General features: G+C 42.1%; 1 protein-coding gene across 3 annotated transcripts; it reads left to right on the top strand.

Annotated features, from left to right (window-relative positions):
- Positions 1-5,527: 5,527 nt before the first annotated feature.
- BEST3 (bestrophin 3) lies at positions 5,528-27,726 on the top strand (the record flags this gene model as incomplete). Of its 3 annotated transcripts, XM_080391122.1 has the most annotated exons (11): positions 5,534-5,657; positions 9,003-9,117; positions 9,350-9,519; positions 11,237-11,331; positions 11,916-12,149; positions 17,413-17,567; positions 18,279-18,356; positions 18,718-18,870; positions 22,264-22,344; positions 23,707-23,858; positions 26,191-27,726. In XM_080391122.1, 10 exons carry the CDS (start codon positions 9,046-9,048, stop codon positions 27,092-27,094), a joined length of 2,094 nt encoding a protein of 697 aa, XP_080247248.1. In that variant the 3' UTR covers positions 27,095-27,726. The 3 variants fall into 3 exon arrangements, with proteins under 3 accessions (XP_080247249.1, XP_080247248.1, XP_080247247.1); XM_080391123.1 differs by lacking the exon at positions 9,003-9,117 and having other exon boundaries at positions 5,528-5,657; XM_080391121.1 differs by lacking the exon at positions 5,534-5,657 and having other exon boundaries at positions 8,974-9,117.
- Between the last annotated feature and the right edge of the window lie 23 nt (positions 27,727-27,749).

The raw sequence follows: 27,749 nt of genomic DNA, 5'->3' as shown, positions 1-27,749 counted from the left end.
TACATTATAAAGTACAGACTGTTTATCAACAATCATTATTCTTCAATGTCCACAGCAATACAAAATTCTGTTAACGTAACTTCTTCATTAAAAAAGAAAAGAAATTGCAGTTCTGCAGCATTTTGCACGTACAAACGGTTGATTATGCAAATGGCTGTGCAATCAGCTGCAGTTTTAGGCAAGCAAGGAAATTATCTAATATCAAATGCTTGACATTGTGCAAGAAGTTTTGAAACCCTGGTCATTTTGCAAAGCAGAGTGTAGCTAACTTCAGAAGAGCTGGTCCATGGAGCAAAATCAAGCACCTCTCCTTCTGTGATTGCCCTTTTGACCATGAAGCTTTCACATAAGCTGAAGCTACATTAGCATATATTAAGTAACCCACCCAGTCCATTTCAGATGAACAAGATAAGTAGCACTGTGGAGAGGTAGGTCTTAAGTCAAGAGAAACCTCTCCCAGTCAGTCCAGACATTGGCTTTTGAGCCCAGTTTCTGGACAGCTTATTTCTGGTTGCTTTTTTGTTCCCTGACAAGTCCTGGGCCATGACATCAGTTTGCTTTTGTGTGTCTGTGCCTTCCAGCAATAAAAGGATTGTTGAAACTGATAACAGTCATAGTAATAATAATATTTCTAATATCAAACTCGGCACTACACATAACAAATGATGTTTATTTCATTACAAGGAACTTGGAAAGCAAAGTGTTTCTGAATATGGTTTTACAGTACTCAGAGAATTAATCTGTCAGGGCAGCAGGCTTTATCCTGCAGACAAATTCATTTGTAATCCTCTGAAGTATTTTACCATGTGACTTCCAGAGATAAAAGAGCCTCCTTTAAAATATATTTCCATAACCCACACTGAATGATGCTAAGTATGGTGGTATCTCTCCCACTAGATTAACTTTTAATTATTGCAGTTTCTCTCATGAAAGAGACTGTAAGATATCACAGCAGCTCTCTACACATTCATTCTACACGCAGAGGACATTTTATGTTAATTTACTGATTTGCTTAAGACAGGAATTCCAGCAGCAAGTGACAGTAAGTAGAAAAATAAAGCAAAACTCAATATAGTCTCATCTGAGAAAATCTGACAGTACTGACAGTAGATTTAAACTTTCATACTGTCTTCTTCCCAACACTTTAATTACTCACTTCTTTTCAATAAGAAAATTCTTTCATGTTGTTCAGACCACATTTTAGCCTAATTATTATGGCATTTCTTTGGATATTGATGTTATGCATTGTTGTAACAGATAATGAAGTGCTTGCTTGAAGCCTCACTAGCACACAGTATGAATTAATGTCTCTTCCAGAAATCTTCCAGTATAAATGGGCACAAAAATCAAGAGGAAAGAGGAGCAGGGAGCATGAATAAATGAAATTACTTGTATTTGATGGATTTCTACCATCTGTTGCACTGTGCTGTCTTGTTAAACACACAGGAATGGTAGTAGCAGAAACCTGCGTAGTTACACAGTGCTAAAAGGTTTTTGTCTCTGTGTGATTTGTATGTGTCCAAAGCACATCAAGAAAACATGAATGCAAAATACACCATTAGCAGTGATCATTAGTAGAGCTGTATATACAGAGGAACTTCTGATAACTACTGTTGTAGATGAAACCTCTCAAATTCTTGCCTACTATATATGCTGGTGAAACAAAAGAACCTCTTTTGCTTCTGTTTCGTGCTGCTGCAAGACCATTTGCTAAGGATGTCCATCAGGAAAGGTCAGAAAAGGGCAGGAAGTGATAAAAATAAACTATTAATTTCAAATGTAAAATACTATTTTGCACACTTTGCAAATCCATCCTTTTTCAGTAACCTTTTAGGAACATAATGTATACAAACAGAATTTTTGCATGCTATCTGCAATATGACACCTGTTAAAGATAATTGCATGTGATAGCAAGGGTGTAAATATCTTAAGAAAGTACTACTTATCATGGCTTGAACAGATCTTCTTTTGAATTAATAGTCCATAATAAGACTCTGTATAGATTTTAAATAGTCTCAAAGATCTGCAAAATCATTTCTTAAATACCATGGTGAAAAAACTGATGTAAAGAGCACCAGTTTGCAGGTCTTTGCACATTACTATGAGTTTTTATGAATTTGCCATAAACTTCATCTGCTGCAGTGGACTCAGTTATGTTTAAAAATCTAGTAAATGGTCATAATTACCCATACATCTATCTCATGGTAGAAACAGTCACACAGCAGAGGGGAAGGTAAGACAAAGACAAATCCTTACAGAAATTTTTCTTTTCTTTTTCCCCTTCAAAAATACATATTTATTTATTTATTTCCTCTGTTATGTTGTACACATCAACTGCCTATTAGCCAGCAAATCGGTTGGCACCTTTATTGAATGTGCTTCTTCACTAAATAATGTATTGAAGTGCTAGGCGATAGCTCTGATTGCCCAAGTGGCTCTTTGTAGCACAGATTTGCTCGTTCAGGGAAAAAAAAAAAAAAAAACAAAGAGAAGGTTATGAGAAAGTACAAGAGGGGAGCTCCAGTTCTTAATAACAGGTCACAGACTGCAGGTCTCCATTCTTCAGAGTCTGTTCCCAAACTCAGTGGTTAACGGAGTAGTCTTTACCTTACTGACTTGGAAGAAATCATCAAAATTATTTTTAACAATTCTTTCTCTCTAATCTCTGGGAACTAGTCCAGGCTCATTCCTTGATAACTCCAGGCAGACAGTGCTCCAGAAAACAACATCCCTTTTCCTGATAAATCGCCCAAGGCTGCCTTGCCCAGCTAATGCCTACCGGCTCAACAGTGTATCTATCCCAGATTTGTTGAAACCTCATCGGTGATGCAGTGTGGGGAATTTATTGCTGGGCAGGTTGGAGAGAGGCTGCATGGAAGAGCCCTACTCAGGAGGGGGATTTGCCATAATGGAGCAACCCCACCCAACCTCAACTGGTCACAGCTGCTAGAAGGGAGGAGGCCAGGAGATCAGCAGTGTCTATGAACCTGCTGTCTTTGTCCCTCTGTCCGCCAGCTCCATTTCTTCTGCCCAAAGTGGCTGTTGGGCACCCTGCTTCCACTGCCACCGCAGCTGTGCCGTCTCTGGCACTGGCATGTGGTGGACAATTATGGGGTGGAGGAGGAGGACAGATGCCACAGGCCCCCTGTGACCCAGTGCTTCCCTGCAGCTCTGCTCAGCTGCGTGCCTGCTGCAGCAGTGTCCTGCCCACAGCTCCCTTGCCAGCAGCCCCCTCGCAGCTTCAGCAAGCATTTCTGAAACAGCAGGACTGTCATGGCCTTGTCAACATCACCCTGAAGCAAAGGAGTGTGACCATCATTAACCAGTATTTTATCAGTCCTTAGCCTTAGCAAACAAGTTTGTCAGACTGGGGAAAGCATTCACTGCTGTTTCCTTCCTTCCAAGTCCCTGTCTTTATCCTCTGCCTCTAAAGCAGAAGAAAGCTCCTAATGTCTTGGAAAAAAAAGCTCTATAGCTTTATTTTTGCAGAGCTCTATAGCTAGTCCTTGACGAACCAAAGAAATTACTGTGATGGCTTTCACAGCCCTTCTGTGAGCTTTTGGAGCCCACCACCAATGTGTCATTAACATTGTGGATTCATAATATCAATATAAAGTCGAACTGAAGAGTTGAATCAAAATGTTAAGGCTGCCTTAAAAGTTACAGTAAAGGTCTCCGCTCACTAATGCTAACACAGATATTAGCACCAGCTAGAAAAGGTAGTAAGTTCGTTAACAGAGAACTTAGCGGTAGCAGTCACAAGCTGTCACTGCCTCCCCGCTCCCTCCTGCATTCAAGTGGAGCCAGGCAGCCTATGGGGACTGGAGTCCCGAATGTCCCCTAAAATGGGAGCACCAACAGCTGGGAAAGGATGTGCCCAGCCAAGTCCGAGGGTGCAGTAAAGCCACACAGCAGCCTCTGTTAGCAAAGGCGCTACACCAATTTAGTATGCTTCTCTTGGAGAGGGGGCAAACGGAGAAGGAGAGATAAAAACATCATGTGTCTTTGGGAAATACCCAGCAAGGACTCAGGGGCACCTTAGTGATTAAGAGTATTTCCTACAGAACTGGTCACAGTGGAGCTACACAGCTGGAAACTTGTATTTATTTCTGCCTCTGAACACACAGGAGCTCTAAATCTCATTTCTTCTGCAAAACAGCTTAGAGCCAGTGGAGCAATCTCAGCTACTCAAACCTGCAGGGGAACCGAAGAGCAGCCAGGAAAACCACCTGATACCCACTGACAGAGAGAGGTGCTATTATCTACTGCTCAGCAAGACCCGCAAACGATTACACTCAGCAAAGAAAAATGTTTTAGGTCTAAGTAATTATTTCACCAGTGACCTTAAAATATCCCTGTTGTTAGGAGTTTTCCTTGCAGAGGGCAGTAACTGTAATAGGATCAGGCAGTACGTGTCTTCATGCCAAGTCACTGAATGCTAAAATGATTTGTCATCTTTCACCAGAGGCCACTGCCTGACACACGCCGCAGTCTAATGTCTCACCTGCTTTGACATCAAAGTGTCTTCCTTCTGCCATTGCCAAAGAGAAGAAAAGCAAACAATGGCAGCAACTTATTTTCTTTCCAAGAGAGTTTTAATTAAATAAGTGGTCTCAAATAGTTTAATGGGACTAAGGCGGGGGGGGGAACCCTTTCATCATAAAATGTATTAAATCTATAAATCTTGCTTATTCTCTCCCCCTGCAATTTTTTATTTCCTTCACAGTCACATTATTTCATTCTCCGTAGAGATTTATGGCAACATTATATGACATCTCCTGGGCTTTCACAGTCTATCACCTTTTACAGCTCCCTCTTAATGCCATGGGTCATAAAAGACACTAGTTCATCTCATTTTACAAAGAGGAAGGGGGGAAGAAGTCCTGTGCAGATTCTGCAGTTGCAGAAAGGCTTTCACATGCTGAAATGTACCATCGTGAACAGGTTCACTGAGCCTTTTAGTAACAGCAGCTCTGCCTGTTTTGAGGGATGGCTGATTTCTGCAGCATACCCCAGAGACCTGATTTCCCAGTTCGAATCAGCAATGCAACAATGCGGCAAAGGTGTGCTCCAGGGTGGGATCGAGGTGCAGCTGGGGCACATTCCCAAGTCTGATGGGGTTGTCTCCAGTCTTCCCATTTAAAAGTAGTCCGTGCTATACACTGATGTGTCTTTGTAGGGCTGGCTCAGAGAGATCACACTTTTCAAGAGAAGTCTCAGAGAAAAAATGTTCTTTTTTTTTCTATCCCATTTTGGGGATGGGAAACAAAATGTAGAGAACTGGAGGTGCCAGCCAAACCATCACAAGAGTCTTCATTCAAATGAAAGGGGTCCTTCCGATGGCAAGTGGCGTTATAATTATAGACTAGAAAAGAGCAAGATCAGCAGCTGCTGCTGCTGCTGCTGCTTGCGTTTGTTCCCTCTGTAACTGACAGGACAGAGTACTTGGCAAAAACAGACTTCCAGAAGTGGAAAGACATTTTAACCCCTGTTCTTGTCAGTCCACTCCTCCTGGGGCTCAGCAGCAGCAACCCCTCGCTTCAGGTTAAGGGAAGAGCAGGGTGACTATTGCAGACCTGAAGGGGACTTTGGGACGTCTGAGAAAGGAAGGGTCTGGGATTTGCCTCCGGGCTTGGACTGCCGAATCGCAATAGCAGGTCAGTGGATATAGCATGAGCTTAATACGCTTTTATAGCTGGCTTAATTTGAATCTTTCTCACTCACTTTCTCTACTATGCCATAAACCAAGAAATAAGGTGATACAATGACAAGGGGTAGGTCTGCACAGAGGCACTATTTATTTATACATTCTGTAATGTGCCTTTCATGGTCTGTTAGGAAAAACTGATGGCTGTTATTTTTTACTGTGGTTTCTCTCTGAATCCTAATGCATTCTGAAATTCTCAGCCAGGCAAAAATCCCATTTACAGTTGGGCTCAATATTGGTAGGAGGGCAAAAAAGTTTTTTTATTTTTAGGTGTTTATACCTAAAGGCTTCTGATGATCTTAGCATAAGTAGAGTAATATATAACTCACATTTCAGCATGTGCTTGGGAAAGTTTCAGAGTGGGAACAAACCCTAAGCAAAAGGAAAAGCAGCACCATAGGTATGAGCCAAAGTCTCTGCAGGCATAAAATGAACATAACTTTTGTGTTATGTCCTCAAAACTTGCAAATCCATACCAACTGAAAGCCTAGCCCTATATCTGCTAATGAAGTTAAGGGCAACACAACTAATAGGAAAGTCTTTCCTGACACCAGTGCCTGTTGTATCTAATCTGACCGTCCCAGTCCTTCTGCTGCCCTGGCCAAAACAGCACTCAGGCAGGAATGTGCTGGGGGGCATCATTATGCTTTGCTCTTCCTGTCTGTCTCAGTTTTAGCTTTTTAATTTCCTGTGACCGTGAGTAGTGTTGGAAGGCCTCACAACTAATATGTTGCCTGTGAACCAAGGGCTTGGGACCACTATGCAAGAATCAGTCCCAGGGCAAAGCTTTATCCCAAAACTTCCCATTGTGGGGGAGACTGTACCCAAGTGGTTTTATTCAACTGGTTGTAGCTGTTCCCAGAGAAAAAAACATGAGCACAGATTTAAATCTGTGTTTGCTCTGTTGTGAAATCTAATCAAACAAATATGGGGCTGTCTTTCATAGCTTCATGTAGTCTAAAGGGTTCTTAAATCACCTAATCTGACCTAATGTATATTTTAGGACATTAAATAGTACTACTCTGAAGTCCCTATATGAACCCAATAATTAATGTTCAATAAAACATTTGCTTAGCAGGAAGCTAAAACACGGGCAAGGCAGGGCAAGGAGACAAAGGCACCAAAACCTGAAGCTGCTGTCACAGTCCCCCTTTCCTTTGCCCCATTTCAGAGGCAGAAAGGAAAAGCTGCAGGTGTCCAGTGCCTCCCAAGCTAATGTAAAGACTTTCTATTCAGAGCCAAGGGCATTGAGTAAAGTGCTAAGAGAGATAGCTGAAACCTGTTTAAGTGAAATAGTTGCTGGAATTAAGCGCGCAAATTGCACTTCATGGAGAAACTCTCCTCTCCCAGTCTAATGTGGGGAGGAACATTCTTAATCCTGAATCCTATTATCATTCCAGCTCTGCAATTGTGGACAAACCCCATTGACTGGGCCTTGCAAGACAGGATTTGCTGCAGCTCTGTAGAGGAGGTAGACCCATTTTGTCCAGCTCAGCTACTGGCCAATTTCTGGCACCATCCAGTCACTGATGCCCGGGAGAACAACTCCTTCCTGAGCCCCATATGCAGAAACTGAGAGCCATGGATTTGACACTAATCACTGCCTCCCTGCAGAGCTGCAGGTGCTGTGAGGGTGCTGCAAGCAGTCTTGTTCCCTCCATGGCCCATGACAGGAGGGGCTGGACAGAAAGTTTCACAGAAGCCCAGATACCAGGGGAGACCAGCAGAGCCACTCAGCCCCAACTCTGTATGTCCCAGCTATATGGATTCTTCCTGAAGATCATCTTTTGTCCAACTATCTGCTCTCATCTCAAAGATCCGAAACCACAGGGTGTCTATCCAGTCCCCTGTCCTGACGGTGGGTTGCCCCCACAGTTAGACTGCATTTATCTAACTACTTCTCTTTGTTGCACTGTGTTATGCGGGGAGTCTGGGCTCCCACTAGGCTATATGCCCTCACATTATCACATATCTTTTCTAGATCTAAGTCCCTACACGAAGGCAGTCCTACTGGAGGTTTCCATTACAAATGGAATATTAGCAGGGAGACAGAGACACGCTTCTTGACGATATGGCTTGAACACACATACTCCCCAGCATCAATGGGTGAGGACTAAAGGCTCCTACAGGAATCCCAGGAAACACTGAGTTTTTCACCCCCATTCCTCCCCTATAGCACAGCCAAAGACTTCTCCCATTGCTTGTAAAACCCTATTTCTGCTGGAGAATGTAAATCTCTGGTTCCATTTTCTTACATGTTGCATCTTGACCACAGGCTTTTTAGCAGACAGGGCTGCATTTATGCATGCCAGTCAGCCAGTCTGGCTCCTGAACTGAACTTTTGGGAGTTCAACAATGACAACAAAAAATTTAAAGGCCTGTGCCAGGTCTCAGAAAAAGGAAAACTATCATTTAGATGCTAAAGAATAAAACCCGTGCATCTTAAAAGAAAAAATAACACACAAAAAAATCTCCAAGCCCACAGTGGCAAACCTTGCACAGCCATTCTGCAGAGAAGAGGAGAGTCTGTCAGCAATAGACGGCTTATGGTGTCTTTTCCCTGCTGATTCCCTTGGTGACTAAAAGAGAAAGTGGTACTTTTACAGCTGAATTTTAATGGCTTACTTTATGCTCTGCATCAGAGACACAGCCAAGTTGCATAAAATACAAGCCATCTATTAGCGTTCAGATTTTTTTCTGAGAGTAAATGATCTACAGTGGTATCAAGAAAATATAGACAAGAAACATATTTATGACACAGAATAACTACCTTCAGGTTTTGTGCCCATCTTAGTTACTCCCATTCTTCCATGCTGTACAAAACTGCTTCAATCCACACTTGGAGTCAGGGTTTTTTTAGTAAGCACATAAAAGTTCCTGGAGCATCTCCCTACCCTGGGTAAGCAAATAACAAACTCAGTGTAAAATACTTACCTGTATACTTTTGGTACTGCTTTAATGGCATCGTGTTGCACACTGCCTACCTGAACAACCCTATGGCTTTTTTGCATGGCCATGCAATGCATGGGTATTGACGAGTGTGTCTAGCTGCCAAGACAAGAAATAACAGGGTTCCCCAGCTGATCTCAGCTGCTGTTGTAACTGTTAATAAAAGAGGCAGTCTCCAAATTTCATTTGGTTTTAAATAAGTATAATTACTAAAGCCAGCTAAAAATACTGTCAGGGGAGGAAGGTGCATTTGTGGACTTTAGCTTTGCTTCTCTTGCTGAAAAGCTGAAAAATTTTGAAAAAAAATATTCAAGGAAATGTACTTCCTTTTCTTTGCTCACACTAGACTGGAGCAAACTGAGAGTAAGCAGAGGCTTCAGAGATGTAACATGTCCCTGCTGCTGCCACCAAGGCAGGTGGCCACATTTGCTGCAAGCTGTTGCTTTTGTGTGGTCTTTGAGGTAAAGCTCCAATACAGCTTCTCATCATCAACGGGGCTTGTAATGGCAAGATTTTTGTTCTTCTCTCTCTTTCCATATATATAAATACAAACAGGATGTATTTATCTATACATATACTATTATATGTGTATATGTGCATGTATAGTTATGTATCTGTCTATGCAAGGGTGCATTCAGGTTAGGATACACTGTCTAAAATGTTGGTTTCCTGCTTCTCTTTTACTGTTTCTAGGCACAGCCTGCCAAGACGATGACAGTCACTTATTCCAGCAAAGTAGCAAATGCCACTTTCTTTGGATTTCACAGATTACTCCTAAAGTGGAAAGGCAGTATCTACAAATTGCTGTACAGAGAATTTATTGTTTTTGCTACTCTTTACACAGCGATAAGTGTATTATACAGGTACACTCTTTCCAATTCACCTCTCATTAAATCTTATACTGAAGTTTCCCACTTCATAGTGTTAGGCTGATGAACAACGGGGGGAGGTTACTACATAGTTATTGTCTTTTCCTTGGACCTTTTCTAATGTGCTTTCCTTTCCATGTTTACTTCAATGTTCCAGAGAAAGCATGTAAGATATAAATAAAATACTGTCTATCATATTCAAGTGATTCTACTTTCAGCCCAGCATTGAGCAACCATCCTACTGAAGTTGGGCTGAGTAAACACCCATAGCTAGCCTATGTTGCACAGCTTTTATCGTTCTGATGTTGAGTTGGCAGCAGCGAGCATGCCTCTGCTTTAAATAATAAGTATAGACCTTTCATCCTACTTGCAGAACTGTGTCTTCAGTTGCTCAGTGGTAATTTCTTTAATAACCCTGAAGAGTAATAATGTGAGAGCCAGGTTACATAGTCAGGAAAAGCAAAGTTTTGCTTAGAGCTAGAACAGCATGCAAACTTTATTTTTAAGCCTACAAGGGCCAAGCAAAACTGCACGGAAACCAGACGTGGTTATTAGCTGTGTCTCACCCAGCACCTGGGAGGGTCACGTTAGGAGAGTTGCTTCTTCCACCAAGGTGTGAACTAAACACCTGTATGACAGATGCAATATATCAATTAGTACAGTGACACTTCTAATTGATGAAGTACACTACACAGAAGTATCAAAATAATGATTCAGCTCTTGATCTGTAATTAGAACTCAGTGCTTGCTTTTTATGTAAAGCAAGGAGAAAATGAGCTTCAGTTTGTCTGTGATTAATTACTAATTTTCAAAAATGTTCAGTAACCTATACCTGTAAACTTGGAAAACAAATTACAGCATTAATATGTAAAGTAACACCAGAGTCTTACATTTTTTTAAATTAATCTAGCTTTACTGAAATGTTAGGCAATTAAAGACCAAGGTAAATACACTACGGAAAGCTTTCTATATGCACTCCAGGTTTTATTGCACAGTTGTAAGCAAAACCCACCAAATATATGTCATGTGTTCCTATTATATTAAATCAAAGAATAACTGTAATAATCATCTATACAAATAAAAAAATGTTTATATTTGATATTGTTGTATTTCATTAGATATCTTTTTCCATGGACAGAAGCTGCCATGCTCCACTCATTTTCTATCATCTGATGAATATTTTCCTCACTGCGAAATAAATACAGTTGTTCTGCTTTTGGAAAAGAAAAATTTTGTAGGAGTAAGAGCAAAAAAACTGCTGCAACAATGTAACATTTTCAGATAAGTGCAATTTGAGATTGGTAACCTTTTGCAATTCCAGCAGACCTGAGCATTTCTATTAACTAGCCCCCTGAAAAAGGAGAGCAAGCTCTACTTGCAGACTTACAGCTTACTATTATCATTGGTCTGTATGAGATAGCAAACTAATTCTCCAGGTGTATTGATCCTAATTAGTAGTGGTAGTCAAATCATAAGAAAATTGCAAATTATCATGAGAAAACTGCAAAGACCAGGCGATAATATTGTCTTCTCCTCCAGCTTCTTTAATTACATGCCAAATGTGTTCAGCATTTCACCTTTAAGAATTCACTTGAAGACATTAGCCAAGGTTGCTCCCAATTGCACATACCTGATTATTTATACATATTTGCACTTTGTATCTAGTGCCAGAATATTGTGAAAGGACAGATACATTTTATTTTTGCTGCAGATTTTTTCTTACAGGTAGCCAAAAACGATTCTTTGAAAAATTATCAATTTACTGTGACAAATATGCTGAACAAATCCCGGTAACTTTTGTGCTTGGTAAGTACCGGTTACATGTGAAATTACTCTCCAACGCTGTCTCTGTTCAGACATTTTGTGAATGTCCGTGCATGAAAGCATTTCAGAGCTGAGGGGCATATGGGAAGCTAGAGGATGATGATAAAATCATTGGCTTCCAGCAGGTCTCCTTAAATTCAAGTTGATTTTGTCACATCAACATTTATGCTCATGTTCTTAATATACCAAGAAAATAGTAAAATGTGTGTGTATGTGTATATATATATATATATATGTATATATATATATAATGCCCACTAACACTGATAAATTGTGCCTCATCCTTCAAAGCAGTAATTCAAAGCAGTAAATCCACTCAAGGTTTACTACAGAAGAGGAAATCTGGAAGTTCATGAGTACAAGATACTCAGCTGGAATGGGCCATTAGGTTGCAGTGTCTATTAAATCATTAGCATTGATTGGATCCTGGGTTTTGACGTGACTTACTGCATTTATTCTGGGAAATGTAGCAGCTTAGTGATATGAATAACACTCCACAAAGTAAATTACAGTAACCTAAACAAAAATCCTGATAGGCACTGGACTTTTTTCCTTCTGATCCCTAGGTTTCTACGTTACTTTGGTGGTGAATCGCTGGTGGAACCAGTTTGTGAACTTGCCGTGGCCAGATCGTCTGATGTTCCTCATCTCCAGCTGTGTGCAGGGCAGAGATGAATATGGGCGCTTGTTAAGGAGGACTCTCATGCGTTACGTGAATTTAACATCCCTGCTGATCTTTCGCTCTGTGAGCACAGCCGTGTACAAAAGATTCCCCACCATGGACCATGTGGTAGGAGCAGGTACAGGAATCATCCTTCTCTTTCCTTTCCTTCAGAGGTGGGGCACAGGGACAGAAGGACCCAGACTCATTTTTTCTTACCTTTTTGGCCTCATGTGCCTCATACTAACCCGTGTAAAAGCTGTCACGTTTTTGTCAGTGGCTTATATGATGTGCCCTTAAATGTGCATCTTTAATACTCTTAAAGTCTTCATCTAGCAACACTATAGAAACCAAATGAGTTTGAGACTCTTAAGTCAATCTACTTTCAGACATCATGGAGGATGCAGGCCTGCCCCAAACACACGGGCATATGGAGCAGGTACAATGTTCTCCAAAGTGTGAAAAATAATGTAGTTGCAATGCAGTAGGAACGGTGGCTTCTTATATGGCATTTCCTTGATGTCTAGGATATGACATTGCATGTATCACAGACTGATCTCTGCAGGCACTTCACAAGTTCAGCTTTATGTCATTTTATTTTAAGAAGATTGCACATTTTAAGTGTTGTGATGTACTTAAAAAAACCCAGCCCCAAAGGGGTTTTTTTGAAATTTACAACCTCACAGTTTTTCAGGGATAAATATACTATGTATTAAGCATGTCTTCATTTCCTGTTTGTTTTGATAACAGTGAGGTGTGGTGATGGGGAAGAGAGTTCAATCATGTAAGACTTTGCTTGTCTATGAAGGACTGGCTGCTGGCTGAGGATTTAAAGGCAAGGTCTGATGCGGTGCCTTCTGACTGGCGTGGTCAGCGTCAGGGGTAGCACACTAGTGCAGAGACACGGGGATCTGTTCCAAATAGGAGAAATCATACATTTTTTACTGAATGTCTTGCATTTCGTAAAATTATTCCTTTGGCAGAGATTAGTAAGCAAAGTTGTAGCAAGTTAAAATATACACATACACATTTCAAATACGTGTGAGAAGCTTTGGATATTTAAAAAAAAATCCCGGCAGAATGCTCTCATCTCACTGAAAAAAATCATTTATGTTGGATTCAGTTAGATTTTGAAGTTCTCTTCCTTGTGCTGTTCAACAAAACTGTTTACCTGAGTCTGTGAGAGGTCAAGGAAGCTTCTGTCATTCTCCCCAGCAATCTGCTTCTAGTACACACTGGAAAATTACAACATTTCCAGCAGGCTAATCCAGCTCTGCCTCCCTATTGCTAAAGACAATCTGTTCTAAAAGAAACAAAATGTCACCGCATTCTACAAAAATTGTAGACTGGAAAACAACTTTTGGTTGTTTTGGTTTTTTAAACAGTGGAAAATATTCTACTATAAACTAAGCATTGACAGTGTAGGCAGCTCTGTGGTTTCAGTACATATTCTGTAGGTTTTAATGCATATTGAGCCACAGAATTTTTGTTGATGCAGTACTGAGCACTTGAGGATATATTTTGCTCCTATTAACATCCAGTGATTTAGACAGTACTCTGCAATTAAACCCTCCCTGTCTCCCTATGGCATTACATATCAGACTGCATGGGGGAGCAGCATTTAATATGAACATGAGCAGCAGAATCTGATACTTACAGCATAGTCATCATAGAAACAACTTGTGCTGATTTTGCATTTCACTGTCAAACGGAGAACTGCCACACCATAACTATTGCTACACACTTTACTTTTCAGCAAATGAACTGCTTAAATTTACAGATCTAAAATCTGAGAACAGTATCATAACAATCTAGTCTGACTCATCCATAACACAAGGCATAAAAGCTAACTAACAACATCCTTTATCCTGTTGCAATTTCTGACTGAGCTATAATACCTTCTAGGAATATAACCAGCCCTGATTTAAAATTCAGCTGGGTCTACTGGAGACCACACTTCATCCTAGATGAACTGTCATTCACTGTGAGGACCTCACTGCTGAAAAGTGAAAATTTATTCTCAGTCTGAACTTGCATAGAGTCATCTTCTAGCCACTGGATTTTGTAATAGATTTGGGTTGTTCTTTTTCTAATTAGATGAGAACACCTTTTTTTCTCTCAATAGTTGCCTGTTAGCAGAGTGCATAAAGGCTTGAACAAACTTAGGAACTTCACCATCTGTAGTGTCTCCTTCCAAGACACAGTCTTCAGTGCTGGATCTTCCTCTTAACTCTTTCATTTTTTTAGCATTTTTTATGAAGCTCTAGGCAGTAGATGCATGTAGATTCATGACGTTATGATGTTGAGTGCTGCAGCACGTATGCCCTAAGTGTCAAATGCCTAGCGGCAGTCCTGAGCATACCAATCCGGTTGGCTGCAAGGTGCAATAGGGAAGTTGGATGCTCAAGAACATGAGTCTTAAACATGAGTAATGAGTCAGCAGCTGGGCAGAGAACCGCCCAAAACAGCTGATAGGAAATGCTGAAGAGAAACATGAGGTGTGAGCTCAGCACAACGTGAATACCTACATGGCTGAAGTCTGCAGTCCCAAACCCTCTGCTGGAAGGAAGTACCTAAATTAACTCTTTCCCACATAACACAGAAGCAGAAAGTGAAACTTTTATCTACTTGATCATTGTTAGTGTACCTGGAGATGTGGAAGATGACGGCTGTTCAGTTCCTTCCTCTCTAACTACTGGTCTCCAGAGTACTTACTGAGGGTACCCTGAGCCAGTCTTGTGTCAAAACATTCAGTTTTGACAGGAGAACTGAAAACTCTTCAAATCACGGGAGGGACAAAACCAGTGATTTCTTCTAGCCAGGCCTGTGTTCTCATCAATAATTTTCCCATAAGGTCACTCTGGCTGGCACTCTTCACTTTGAATCCTTTGGTTCTTTATTGATTGCACCCCATGTCAAGCTTCTCATGCTTCTGCAAGGATTCAGTGCCCTGTCCTTCCTTAGATCATCCTTTTCAAGATCTTGGCAGAGTGTTTGCCAAATATTTCCCATTTTCTGGAGCTGCTCCCGTCTTCCAGTGCTTGTCAAAACCAGCTATTTTGTTCATAGAGTTCTCCAGTCAATTCTTTGAATACTCTTGAATAAAGATAGTATGGCTATATTTAGAAACAATTTAATTTTAATAACTAAGGTTTGATATCTTCCCCTGTATTTGATGGAATATAATGTGTTTCTTTACTGCAGCAGTAACAGCAGGCTGTTCTGGACTGCATGTTGTTTGCCTTGCCATAACCTTCCCAGCAGTAAGAGCAATCCAGAATTAATATTTAATGTGATAAGGATACTACGCATTATTAATAATCATCAAAGAGAATATTTAGTTAATATAAACACAAATAACTTTAAAAATAATGTCAAATCAAATGTTATTGTTAAACGAACAAGGCTTTGTTGAGCTTTTCTGCACAAAAAGGTAACCAGTTTCAGTGGAGAGCTGAACTGATCCTTGGAGCTTTGCTGTTCTTTGTGACCCCCTCAGGGCTGTGCCCTTCCAGGTAATGACTTCCCAGAGCCTCCCAAGTGACTTGCACCCAGCGTTTACTCCAGACTGTCAATTTTCTGATATTCTGTCCGTCAGCCTGACAGAAACATTTTTTCCTGTCCTGTAATGAGCAGGCTGGCCAGCCAAAAATAAAAGGCAGCCTGAAAGACTAACTTTTAGAAGTCATGCGTCATGACTAGCAGGTCAGTTTGTCTGGTTGCCTGAGTATTTCTGTGCAGTTGATTATGAGAGCTGGCTCTAAACTGCCCAGGGACATTTTAAAAGCTCTGATTGTCTGTTCTCAAATTCCAGAATGCTGCAGGAGTACTGTGTCTTCCTGCTGAACTTCTTCTCTTCCACATAATTTTCTGTCCTCTCCTTGTGTTCCTTCTCAGTAGTTGCAGCATTTCATGCATTCATTCATTCAACCTCCCACGTTGATTTGTTGCAACTGTACGGCAGTGGCATTTTCCTCAACAACAGAATATTTGAGAGGGTTACCACGTGTAACAAATCTCCTTTTACCTTATTCACATTTTTTATACAAAACACAACTGAGTTTACATGTTTGGTGGGTTTTTTTTGCTGGCCTACTTACCTTTAGCAATGTTAGCAACAATGGGCCAATTCTTAGTTACTAGCTGGAGACTAGAAAAAAATCCTGTCTAGTCTCAATTCCCTTATTGAATTTTCAGTTCTCAAACTTGTAATTATTTTGGGGCTGCCGTGGAGCTAATGTCAACACAACAAAAGAATGCTTGTACCCACCCTGGCAGGTGACACACTCCTGAGCAAAACCTAAGATCCTCCAAACCTGAGGATTGCTTTAATCCCAGAAAATCCAGAATTTGAACAAAGGAAAATATGAAGTTCCTCTAATGAATTTTCGAGGTTGTTTTTCTCAAAGGCTGGGTGGAAGGAGGACAGCAGAGCAGGGCTTTCTTACCCAAGAGGGTAAGGGTGTTGCTGCAAAAACCAGCTGCTCCCGTGCCAGGCACAGGCAGCAGACTGCTCTGCTGCAGGTTTTGTCACACACAGCCCTGGCTCCCCTGCTATCTGACCTTGGACTGGCGTGCGGCAGCGGGAAGCAGGGCTTTGCAAGGCCAGGGGAACTCTGCGGGAAATGTAATACCTTCCCAGCACCCCGGCAAGGCAAACTGCCAGGCAGAGAGCAGCTTCAGCCTGCAGCCCCACAGTGTGTCACCTGGCCCCGTGGCTCGCTAGCAGCAGGACTTCTGTGCATGATTCCCTTTCCATCTCTTTGCACGCCTTCATAACCCCAAAGAAAACATGAAACGCAATCTGGCAGGGAAGTGTTTTGCTGGCAGAAGGCACGCTCTCTGTTGAGCTCAGTTTCATGCATGCACTTCTATCCTCTGTTGCTTGCTCACTGCTTTGCAGATTTACCAAAAAATTATCAGAATCTGGAGGTCAAATAACTGCCTTTACAACATATGTCGACATGTTGCCAAAAGTCATCATTGCTGAAAAGTCATAGTTTCTTGACTGATATATCCAGTTCATTATTTTCTGAAAGTAGAATATGGAACTAGAGAGTAATCTGTACAATTCTTAACATTATGTGTACCTACAATATGTCAGTGGTCAGATATGAGAACACAGTAATAGCAATTTATTGCATATATTGACCAAGAAAGATTTTGCGTAGCTGGTTAGTGCAAAAATAAATTGTTTCAAGCAAGATCTATCCTAGCAAAAAAGCATAAAAAGGAGGAAGCTACTAGTTAAAATTGTAATTAGTGTTTAGCATAGTTCTGTGCAAATATTACATAAACAGATTCAAACATATTCAAAATTTGTAATATCAAAACAGTGGAAGCACAGAATAAATGAAGTCTTTTTTTTTTTTTTTTTGGGGGGGGGGGTGCATGGTAAACAGGTTTTATGACAAGATATGAAAGAAAAATTTTTGATGACCTTAAGTCTCCACACCTGAAATACTGGGTCCCATTTGTCTGGTTTGGGAATTTGGCATCAAAGGCACGAAAAGAGGGAAGAATCCGAGACAGCGTAGATCTGCAGACACTGATGAACGTAAGTAGAAAAAGTAAAAAGCTAACCTGAAATTGCTATGTGGTAGCTTTTCACTTACATAATTTGATTTAGCGTGCACAGCTCTCCAGTGTCATCTAAATGATCATACTCAGGATTTATCCCCCTTTCCTTTGTGTAGTGATGTATGCTCAAGCACACAGCAGCAGTTTGCTGGGATTGTATTTATATGACTAAAAAGGTATTAACTGAAGCAACAAATTGATGAGAAAAAATCATTGTAACACCACTTTAAATTCATACTTGTTCTGTTGCTGCAGGTAAAAATAATATGAAATAATCTGACATTTTGAAGATTTAAAATCAGTTTCAATGCAGATAGTCTCCCTGAATATTTCATTAAGTGGTCAGACATCCTTTTTATGATATAGCACATTCTCTTTCATGTACCACTAGGCTGCGGATAAGATAGAAACAAAGGATAATTTGTGAAGAAGTATGTAATATACTAAATACACTAAGCATTCCAACTCCATAAACGAAGTGAATATTCAAATGTGACAGTGGGGTGCTGGATATCGTTCTGGTATCAATCTATATAGTACACTTTCATACCTTCCTGTCTTTTTATATGTGCAAAAATGAACTGTAACAAAGTATTTATAATTTAGAATTGAACCCCATGCAATTCTAGTATGTTGTGGTTTGGTTTTCCTTCTTTTTTTTTCTTTTTCTTTTTTTTTTCCCTTTTAGGAGATGAATAAGTACCGGTCTTGGTGCAGTCTTTTGTTTGGTTATGACTGGGTTGGAATTCCACTGGTCTATACCCAGGTACTGAGCTATTATCCTTCACAAAGTTCAAAACACAGTTTCCATAAAAAGGGAGTTTGATGCAAAGCATCCATAGACTTGACCGGAGTGTCCGAGCTGTTGAGCACTTGTTGACTCCCACAGGATCCTAGAGGCTTGGTTAACCATTTAAGTCATACTTAATGTGTAGATTTTTAGAAGGCTCATAACCTGGGAGAGGGGAGAGTAGCACTGAAATGTTTTTATGTTTCCTGGGTGTTGTTCCTGGCCATAATTACTCCTGTGGCCTCTCTACAGATTTGTAAATTATATGGCAAATACATATTTATTACGCATAAGATTGTATTATTGCACAAATTAAATGAAGTTTTGTCCTTTGCAGGTTGTTACTCTTGCAGTCTATACTTTTTTCTTTGCCTGCCTGATAGGGCGCCAATTTTTGGATACTGATCAAGGGTATCAGGGACATGACTTGGATCTTTATGTTCCAATCTTCACACTGTTACAGTTCTTCTTCTACGCAGGATGGCTCAAGGTAAACTAGCTTTCTGCACAGGTCATGGGGGAACCCTCCCTGGGCAGGATGGTAAAGATGTCAGAGCTGAAACCAAGGTGTCAGTTTTGTGGCATAATGTAAAATCACTGAAGATTAATGGAATTACACCAAAGTTGAACTCAGCCCAAAGTGTCCTGTGATCATAAAGAAACATCATACAATACATTTTTAATTCCACCTGACAGATTTTACAGTAAGAAATGGTCAGGAAGCTGAAAAAGTCCATTTTGGTAGAACCAGAACAACTCCCCAAGGGAGAATTACTCCAGCAAAATTTGGTCCCAGGACTTGAACTATAAAATGACAAATAAAAGATTAAAAAAATAACCTTTCTCCCACTCTGCTGTATGATGGGAAAATATTGCTGCAGACCTGGCGTGGGCTGAAAGGGATTGATCATACTTTCTTCTTATGATCAAAGACAGCCTTTAGTATCTGCTGTTAACTTAATCAGATGCAGCCAATTAAGGGTGTCCAGTTCCAGAGGGCTATCAAACAGTGACAGCTAATATTGGCCACAACCCCACCGCATAAAAATGTTCATTAAAAAGAAGAGTTATAGAAGGAATTGGATGCTACCCACCAGCCCATTGATGCCTGTTCAGTTAACACATCACCATCGATCTAGTAGTTGAGTAATTAAACCACATACCTCATGGCAGTTCTCTCCTCTGCAGTAAGTATTAAGGTAGACTAACTGGAAAAAAGTTTCAAATAAAAAGCAGATTGGTAAATTAGGGTCTATGTGCATTAAGATTTCCTTTTGGGATTATTAATCATGACTGGACACTTAGAGCTGACTTTTCTGTTGGAATATAAATTGCACAAAATTGGACAGTTTTAGAGCCCCTTTCCCACAGCCAGCTTCAAAGGGCAGATTAGAGAAGGCAGCACACCAAGCTGGCGGATTGCTGAGGCAAAGTAAAGTGCCTGATCAGGGCAAGCTCCTCTAGTCCTGCGTCCTAGGAAATCGCAGGGGACGGGGAGATTTGCAACATGGGGACCAGCCTGGACAGAAGCGGGAGAGAAAGGAAAAGAGGCTGATGTGGCAAGGGGAACACGTTGTTCCTGCAGAAATGTGAGACTTCATCTCTAGGCAATATCTTCCAGGGTTTTACTAGTGGGTTACAAAACTGTAAACTGTTCCTCTTGACTGCCCTGCTGGTGCTCCTTGAGGAGGGAATGGCTTCCCCTTCATCGGCACCCAAGGCTGTCAGTAGCATCTTTTCCAGTTAGGCTCAGGGCTTCCAGCCACTCCTGGCTACAGCAGGTACGAGATGCCATTGTAACTGAAAAATCTTCTGCATAAAGAAATGAAAGGGAGTAGAAGCAGGTTTAAAAAACAAATTTAATGTTGGCAGTGCTCCCTCAGACCGGAGGTTTGCCCAAACCTGCAGTGTCCCCAAGTCAGGATATTTCTGTCTTGAAGGTTGCAGCCAGCTTCCTGCTGAGTATGTTGGGCTTTGGCTGCCAGGCTGTAGAAAGGGCCCTGAGCTATTGACTTCCAGTAACTTGGCGATTTCTCAGAAATGATGGCTAAATTGAGCTCATTCCTTGGCCTCAGGCCTGGCTTGTTATACCTGCAATACAGGGGCAAAGTTTCCCATCACGTGAGACACTTCTAAATGTCCATTTTCATTACAGGGGTAGATAGACCGTCCAAAGACAGGGCTTAGTTGTACAGCACTACATTCCTTTCCAGAGACTAAAGTCACATCTCACATGCCAGGACCCAGTCAGCCAAGCAAAAGGCCACCACTGCTGTTCCCTCTGTCCCAGCCCTCCTCACTTTTTTTAGTTCATGTGGCAGGTTTTGCAGTGGATTTTTGGGTGGTGATCCCCTGGTTTACACTAAGCTGATCCAGGGTCTTCCCTGGAAAGCCACAGTCTGCATTCTGGCTCATTCCTATTGCAGCACTTCCATAGCTATACCCAAAATTTAATGCCACGAGCCAGGCCAATGAGTGTGAGTAGAGGTGTCCCCTTGTTTCCTTTCCATTTCTCCTGCCTTACAGGTGGTTTTGTTGTGTTAGTCTGCTCAGCAGTTCATTTGCTCTCTTCCGCCACTGGCCTGGGAAGTGGTGGCCTAGGAAAGTCAGCCTACCCACTGGTACAGCCTAGAGGTGCAGAAGAATAAATAGCTGTGGAGTGACAGCCTTACTATTATAAGCTATTTAGATCATAGCTGTCCATAGCAAAGTTCATGACCAGGGCTGTTTAATCATACTGTTGCTTTACCCATATCCACGTTAAACCAAGGACCTGGCCACTGCTCCTGCTCATGGCCCTGGTGACCACCAGGAAGGCTTGGAAGGGCCAGTAAGAATGTTATCAGCTTCAAAACTGGGGCTTAAAAGACAAAAAGAAGGAGAGAAGCATGAAGGGGAGAGGATATTTAACCTCAACATACCAAGGAACTGAGAAATAGAGAAGCAGTCTGAATTTCCTAAAAATCTAGGGGGGTTAAGTTTTCCTATTTCATCTTTTTTTTTTTTTTTTCTCCCTCAGCAGCTATGAGTTTTCTCCCCACAATGTACTTCGGTGATCATGGGGATAGGGGGACAGTCTCTGGTTGGTTTTCCATTTATTTACTCCTCTGGGGGGCTGCAGGACTGGATAAGACCATGGGCAGCTAGAGAGCTTTCCTTTCCCAGACTAAGACGCCTCACCACAAAACAGCCTGAGCTCACTGGTTGTCTCGTCCACAGGATGGGCTTTTCCCCTGCAGCTTTAATCACTTCATGTACAGAAACCCAAATGGCAGGCTGAATTAGACAAACTCAGGTCCTGTCTCCTGGCTTTGGCTAGCATGATGCACAGCATCCACTCAAGTCAAGTCTTTTGGTGGGCTGCTTTTCCTGAAAAGTTTCAGAGGAATGCCATCAGCATCACCCCTGATAAAGCAGCAAAGGCTGAGGGCTGAGCTGGAGTGATGAGCTGTACTCTCTCTGGCAGACTCCAGCTGCAGGGCTTGGGAATACTGACCCCATTGGGCTGGTGGAGTATCGTAGACTGTAATGCAATAACAGAGCCTCTAGCTGCTAAATCATTCATTTAAATCAGCCAAAGAGAACAGTAAGGAAAGGTAATGACTATCTTACGTGATAACTACTGTGGCCCAGACATGTCTCAATTCCCAGCAGGCCAGCAACAACAATCATGATTGACAGCACCAACGAGGCATGCAGGAATGACTCTGTGGGGAAAGCAAGCTGTTCCTTCGCTAGGCTGGCAAAACCATCATACGGGAGCTCAAGTGATGATTGCAAGTGACAGGCAGGGAGACAGAGAAAAATCCGATCCTATTTTCTCTGTGGCAGCAGTCCTGACATGGCCTGCCAACCTCTGTTCACTGTCTCATTTTCCTTTCAGGTCGCTGAACAACTTATTAATCCATTCGGAGAAGATGATGATGATTTTGAAACTAACTGGTGTATTGATAGAAATTTACAGGTTGCTGTTGTTATTCCTACTTCCAGCTTTACTGTACCATAGGTTATCATTACATTTAATCCTATTTCTTATATTGAGGTGCAAATTAAGGGCAACAAGTGTCAGCAAAACAAATTTTTTCCCCAAAGGAGCACCTATGTCTGTGATCCCCAAATTTTCCTTTTACAATCTAATGCATCTTGATTTTGGTATTTGGCATTTACAATGCCTGACTAACCATGCAAACAGCTGACCTCAAACTATAAGCTCACGTTATGCCTGGAAAAACATGTAATGTAGGTCAATCCTGCAAAATCCACAAAGCCATCTATTCCCACGTAAATAAGAACATGTTTTGCTAATCTGATTGTCTAGACATTACCATATTGTATAAGAATCTGACATTTTAAAAAAATGAAGACAGTGAAGATACCAAAAAGATCAGGCAGGGCCCTAAACTATAAGCAGGGCTGTATGATTCATGTTGTGATGCTGCTGCCCATGGCAGCATCTGTGGTTGGCACAGAAGCCAATGTCCTCAGCAGCAGGAGCTGTGAGATGGGCAGGGTACAGATTTATTGCAGTTACCCCCATTCCCAAACAACCCCTGTCTGTCGTGCCCTGAAGGGGCCCAAAGACATGAAGAGGTTCGATGGCACCCACTGCTCCCCTTGCAGGTAGAGCCAAGCACTGGGTTGAGCTGCTGTCAGACCCCACATCTGCCGGGGACAATTGAGACTGCAAAGCAGAGCCCAGGTATTACAGGGAGCAAAGGCAGAGCAAGCAAACCAGCATATTAAGCAGAGCAAGCAATGCAGGTATGCTGAGGAGTGCCGAGGGCCTTCATGCTGCCGAAGATGCTCTCTGGCTTAACACCACTTCAGGCTACTCATGCTATGGTGCCTCAGAGCCCTTCGTATAAAATGTATTGGAAGGCCTAGAGCAGGATGATCACATACTTGGTTCTGAATGTCTTAAAATGTGGATGAAGCCTATCATAAAGCTTCTGGACCTCTGGACATGTTAAGGAGCACAACTAATACTCTACACGGGTTTCCCATAGCGTGTGGAGGATCACATGTCTATTTAACTACATCATGCATGAGGAAAGGACTTCAATCTGACACAATATCTTTGCAGCACAGAAGGCTCAAGTTACAATAAAATTTATGCTTTCATGAGTGTAGGAGGGTATAGAGGGTATATTTTAGAATACTGAGTGATGCCCAGGCCAGCATACACAGCTTACTTTAAAGGGTTTCTGAAAGAAATGTTGACCCAGGGAGTACAAAGCAGATTAGTAGGAGTAGGAGTAGGAGTAGGAGTAATAGTTCATAAACTGTACTATGCTGAAAGTGACACGATGTATACCAAAATTTTAAGGTCTCACTTCTAGCAGTGGACGAGATGCACATGAATCTACCAAGGATGGAGAAAGATATTTACTGGAATGATTCCTCTGCCCGGCCACCGTACACAAAAGCAGCTGCTGATTACTGCATCCCTTCATTTCTTGGGTCGACTATTGAAATGGGGTGAGTGGCACTAAAAGGGTCTTTCAAGCTATCAGAAAGATCATCACCCCTACAGCCCATGTTGACGGACAGTCAGCACAGGGCTGAGGGCTGTGATGGTACTGTGAGCGGGGAATATGGAATTGGGAAATGATCTTAGGAGGGAGTGGACAGGCTGATGTTGGAGTGATGTCTCTGGTGATCCATGTGCTCACACACATTGTGCCCCCGTGGCTTAAACTGTGTAATTAATAAATAGAGTATGTTTGCAGGGAGGGTTTGTTGATAGTGTCTGAGCACAGGATAGTGCCTGTAGACAGTGACTTGACTTTCTTAATAATTCTTTGTTTACTGCAGCTTCTTCATACATCCTCCAGTCAGCAAAACAGCTATTCATTTGCTTGTTCATGTTGATAGCTAAAATCAGTCCAGATTTTTGTCAAGTTAAACAAGAAATTATCTTAAACATTGTATGACTTTTCATTCACTAATTCATTCACTAGCCATGGAAGCTGGAACGGTCAGATTTAGTGAAGGGATGAAGAGGAGTTATTTGCAGAGATCAACACCAGAACCATTGTTACAAAGAAACACATAGAGTCTGTAGGATTGACCCATGTTGTCAGGTTCTATACAAGAAATCAGTGATAGGCCAGTTAGCTTAGAAGCTGTTGAATTTAAACACTCGTGACATGCTGTAATACAGAACAGGTTAGTAAGTGTAAATACCACCATGCCTGAGCAAATACCAAGGCACGTAGACATTTTTATCTGAAAATCATTTAAAAAACTTTATAGCACCCATTTTTTTAACTTTAAAACTTACCTCAAGAAGTTCTCAATTTTTCCAAAATTTTCCAGCCTTTATCAAAATAAAATGTGCTTAATTTTTTACTTAATTTGGCCTGGAAATTGGTGTTTTCTCATTTTTATTCCTCTTATTTTTCCATTTTTGCATGTATTCTACTACAAAGAACAATGGTTTATATGAGTTCCTTTTATCACACACAGCCTTTTCAGAAATTATTTCCTTCTGGAAAAACTATAAAATGGCCAAAAGAAAAGTAAAGAAAAAAAGTAAAAAATTAAAGAAGAAAACCTCACAGAATATAATCTATCTCACTGCAATTGCTAGGGGGAAAAGGTGGTGAAGAAGAAACATTATGAAGTCTGCAAACCATTTTTAGTAAGAAGGACTTCACACAAAAAATGAAGGGGGAGTGAATGAAAAATAGTTCCATGTTAGCCCCTGTGAAATGCAAACAACTTTGATGTTTTGACTTTTTTATTAACTATTTTCTCCTCTGAACTGTTTCTCTGTTCACCTCACTAAAAAAACTGGGTAGTTCTTAGGCAGACTTCAAAAGTAGGTATAAAAATTCATCCAAGTCCAAAGCAAATACATAAAACTTGAGCCCAAATCCAAAGTCTTCTCCAGCCCCCGCAAGCTGACATCTGGAACATGTGGCTCAGAGAGGCAGTAGTTGCCCCATCCCTGGAAATGTTCAGGGTCAGGTTGGATGGGGCTCTGAGCAACCTTATGTAGTTGAAGATGTCCCTGCTCATTGCAGGAGAGGGTGAGACTAGGTGACCTTTAAAGGTCCCTTCCAACCAAACTATTCTATGATTCTCACAAATGCTGAAGTTCCTCTGTCCCTCCAGCTTAGGGTTGCCTCCCCGTGCTCCTTGCCTTTGCCATACCTGCCCTTAGAACAGGTAACTGGGCCAGTTTAGCTTGTCTTCTGGGGTGCAGCAAGTCAGCAATGTATGCTGCATTGCCTGGCAGATGCAGCAATAGTTGTTCTCATGAACCACCAGGGCAAGCAGAAGAGTACCAGGTGCAGCTGGGACTTTCAGACACACTGTCATGCCCAAAAGTAAGTGAGATGTGGTCATCTGAGTAATTCCAACATTTTTTGAAACCAGCGCACTCTGCTTCCAGCAGTAGCTTTATCAGTGTTATTTTTGCCCAAAGCATTCTCCTGAAAAAGCACCTGGAGCACCAACCAGGGTTTCTCTCTTCTCTCTCCCTCACCCTAAGCACAAACCTAACCATGTGGCGATGCCACAGAGGCTGCAGCCCAGGTACAAAATGGTGCCAGACGGCTGGCTGGATGCCCTCCCAGCCTAGTCCTCAGGAGAAGAGACACCTGGATGTGGAGAGCTGTCTGTGTCATCTGGCTGGTCCAAAGGCAGCATTTCCTGGCACCCTCACCCCTTTCATGCCCTTCCTTGGGGACACACTAGGGCCTTGGTTCCTATGTCTTCCTGCTGAGACAGCAGGATATATGTGCAGGCAGGCCACACAGTTCCTATATGTAAGTGACACCTACTACCTGGCTTTATTTGGCAGGCTGGCTGATACTGAATTTCTCTATGGGGAAGAGTGGCCCTGGGAAGAGGAGAAACACCGAAGGCAACATTCAGTGCTGAGAAGAGTCAAGAGATTTCTCAGTGTCCATGAGGGTCCTTCTTCCCCGGCTCACCAGCGCTACAGTCGGCAGACAAGTGAGAACTCGGTGTTCTTCCCAGCAGATGAGAAAGGGCACATCAGACGGCTGCAGGAAATGCACACGAGAGGGAGGCACTCTACCTCAAGCTTCAAGAAGAAACATGATGGAATTGACAGAAGCAGCAGAGTTCATAGTAGCCGAGATCTAGGACCCATAACTGAAACCTCAAGGAGCGAGGCACCGTTCGGCGACAGTGACACCTCCTCCGAGGCAAACAAGCCAGTTCCTGAGGTCGTCATCTCTGAAGCTGAGGAGAAAGCAACTGATGTACTGGGCAAACCAGATCTGCCAACAGAGCGCACCGCAAGCTTGCCAGAAGAGACGCTCCAAAGGAGCCTAGCTGAGGCAAATAAGACTCTTCTGGACTATCTGTTTTTCCCCCCAGAAATTACAACGTACCTCCCAGGCTCTGAGGTGCATCAGTCACTTCCTACTGTGATAGGGGAGCCCAAGCATGAACCCCATAGCAGCAACATAGCTGGTTTCATGACAGATGATGAGAGAAACCTTCAGCGATGGAGTTTACCGAGCTTCCATAGTCACAGTACAGTGTCAAATGCTGACACTACACCACCTTTAACAGATTCTGAGACAGCTTTACAACAAAGGACCTTCAGTGATGGAAAAAATGTTACTGCTGCTGCTCCAGAGACATTTGAGATGCAGCACTTGTGGGAAAACCTGGAGAGTAAAGAAACAGCCATTGTAGAATTTTCTAATGAAAAAAATGAAAGAAAACTTTGACCATGCTTCCCCTGGGTTTGACTGAACTTCTTGTCTTCTCCTGAAAGTGGTCTCACACAGATTTGCTGAAAGTGCAGAAGGGCAGACACAATGCTCAGACAAGTCCTGAGCAAGATCCAACAGAGGATGTGGGCACCTAAACAGGAGGCATTGCAGTGACATGCTTTAAGCCACTTGGTCACTGGCTTGAGATCTGTGACCCTGTGGGGAAAACATTTATGAGGAGAACTGGGATCCTCAGGAGTGGATGCAAACCAGTTACTGCACATGGCAGTGAGCTGTGCAGGCTCACCTAGAGGAAACACCAATGTTATCAGAAGAGCAGAGGTGGGTCTGTCCACTTCAGATCTGCCCTGAACGCTGCTACCTTTGGCTGCTCCTTCAGATTATGGTCCATGACATCCTTGTGAGACTCACCAGCAGTTTTGGTTTCTACTCAAGTGGCTAGAAGGGGGGCTGTGGGCTCAGTTCCCTCCTCAGCCTGAGGAGATTCAGCCCACCAACTCCCACTGCCTGGAAGAACGCTTGAAAACTCAGGCTCCTCACTTGTGTGGGGCAAAAGCCTGCCCTGCTCCTGATGAAGTTATGCCACTGCAGAGCGGAAAAATAAAAGGACTGTATTTTTAACTTCATCAAGAAAAATGAAAGAGGCAAA

Source organism: Falco punctatus (genome assembly GCF_963210335.1).
Source record: "Falco punctatus genome assembly, chromosome: 6".
In the NCBI taxonomy this organism is placed as follows: domain Eukaryota; kingdom Metazoa; phylum Chordata; class Aves; order Falconiformes; family Falconidae; genus Falco; species Falco punctatus.
The sequence above is the reverse complement of the archived record's forward strand: the minus strand, read 5'-3'. Positions and strand labels throughout refer to the sequence as shown.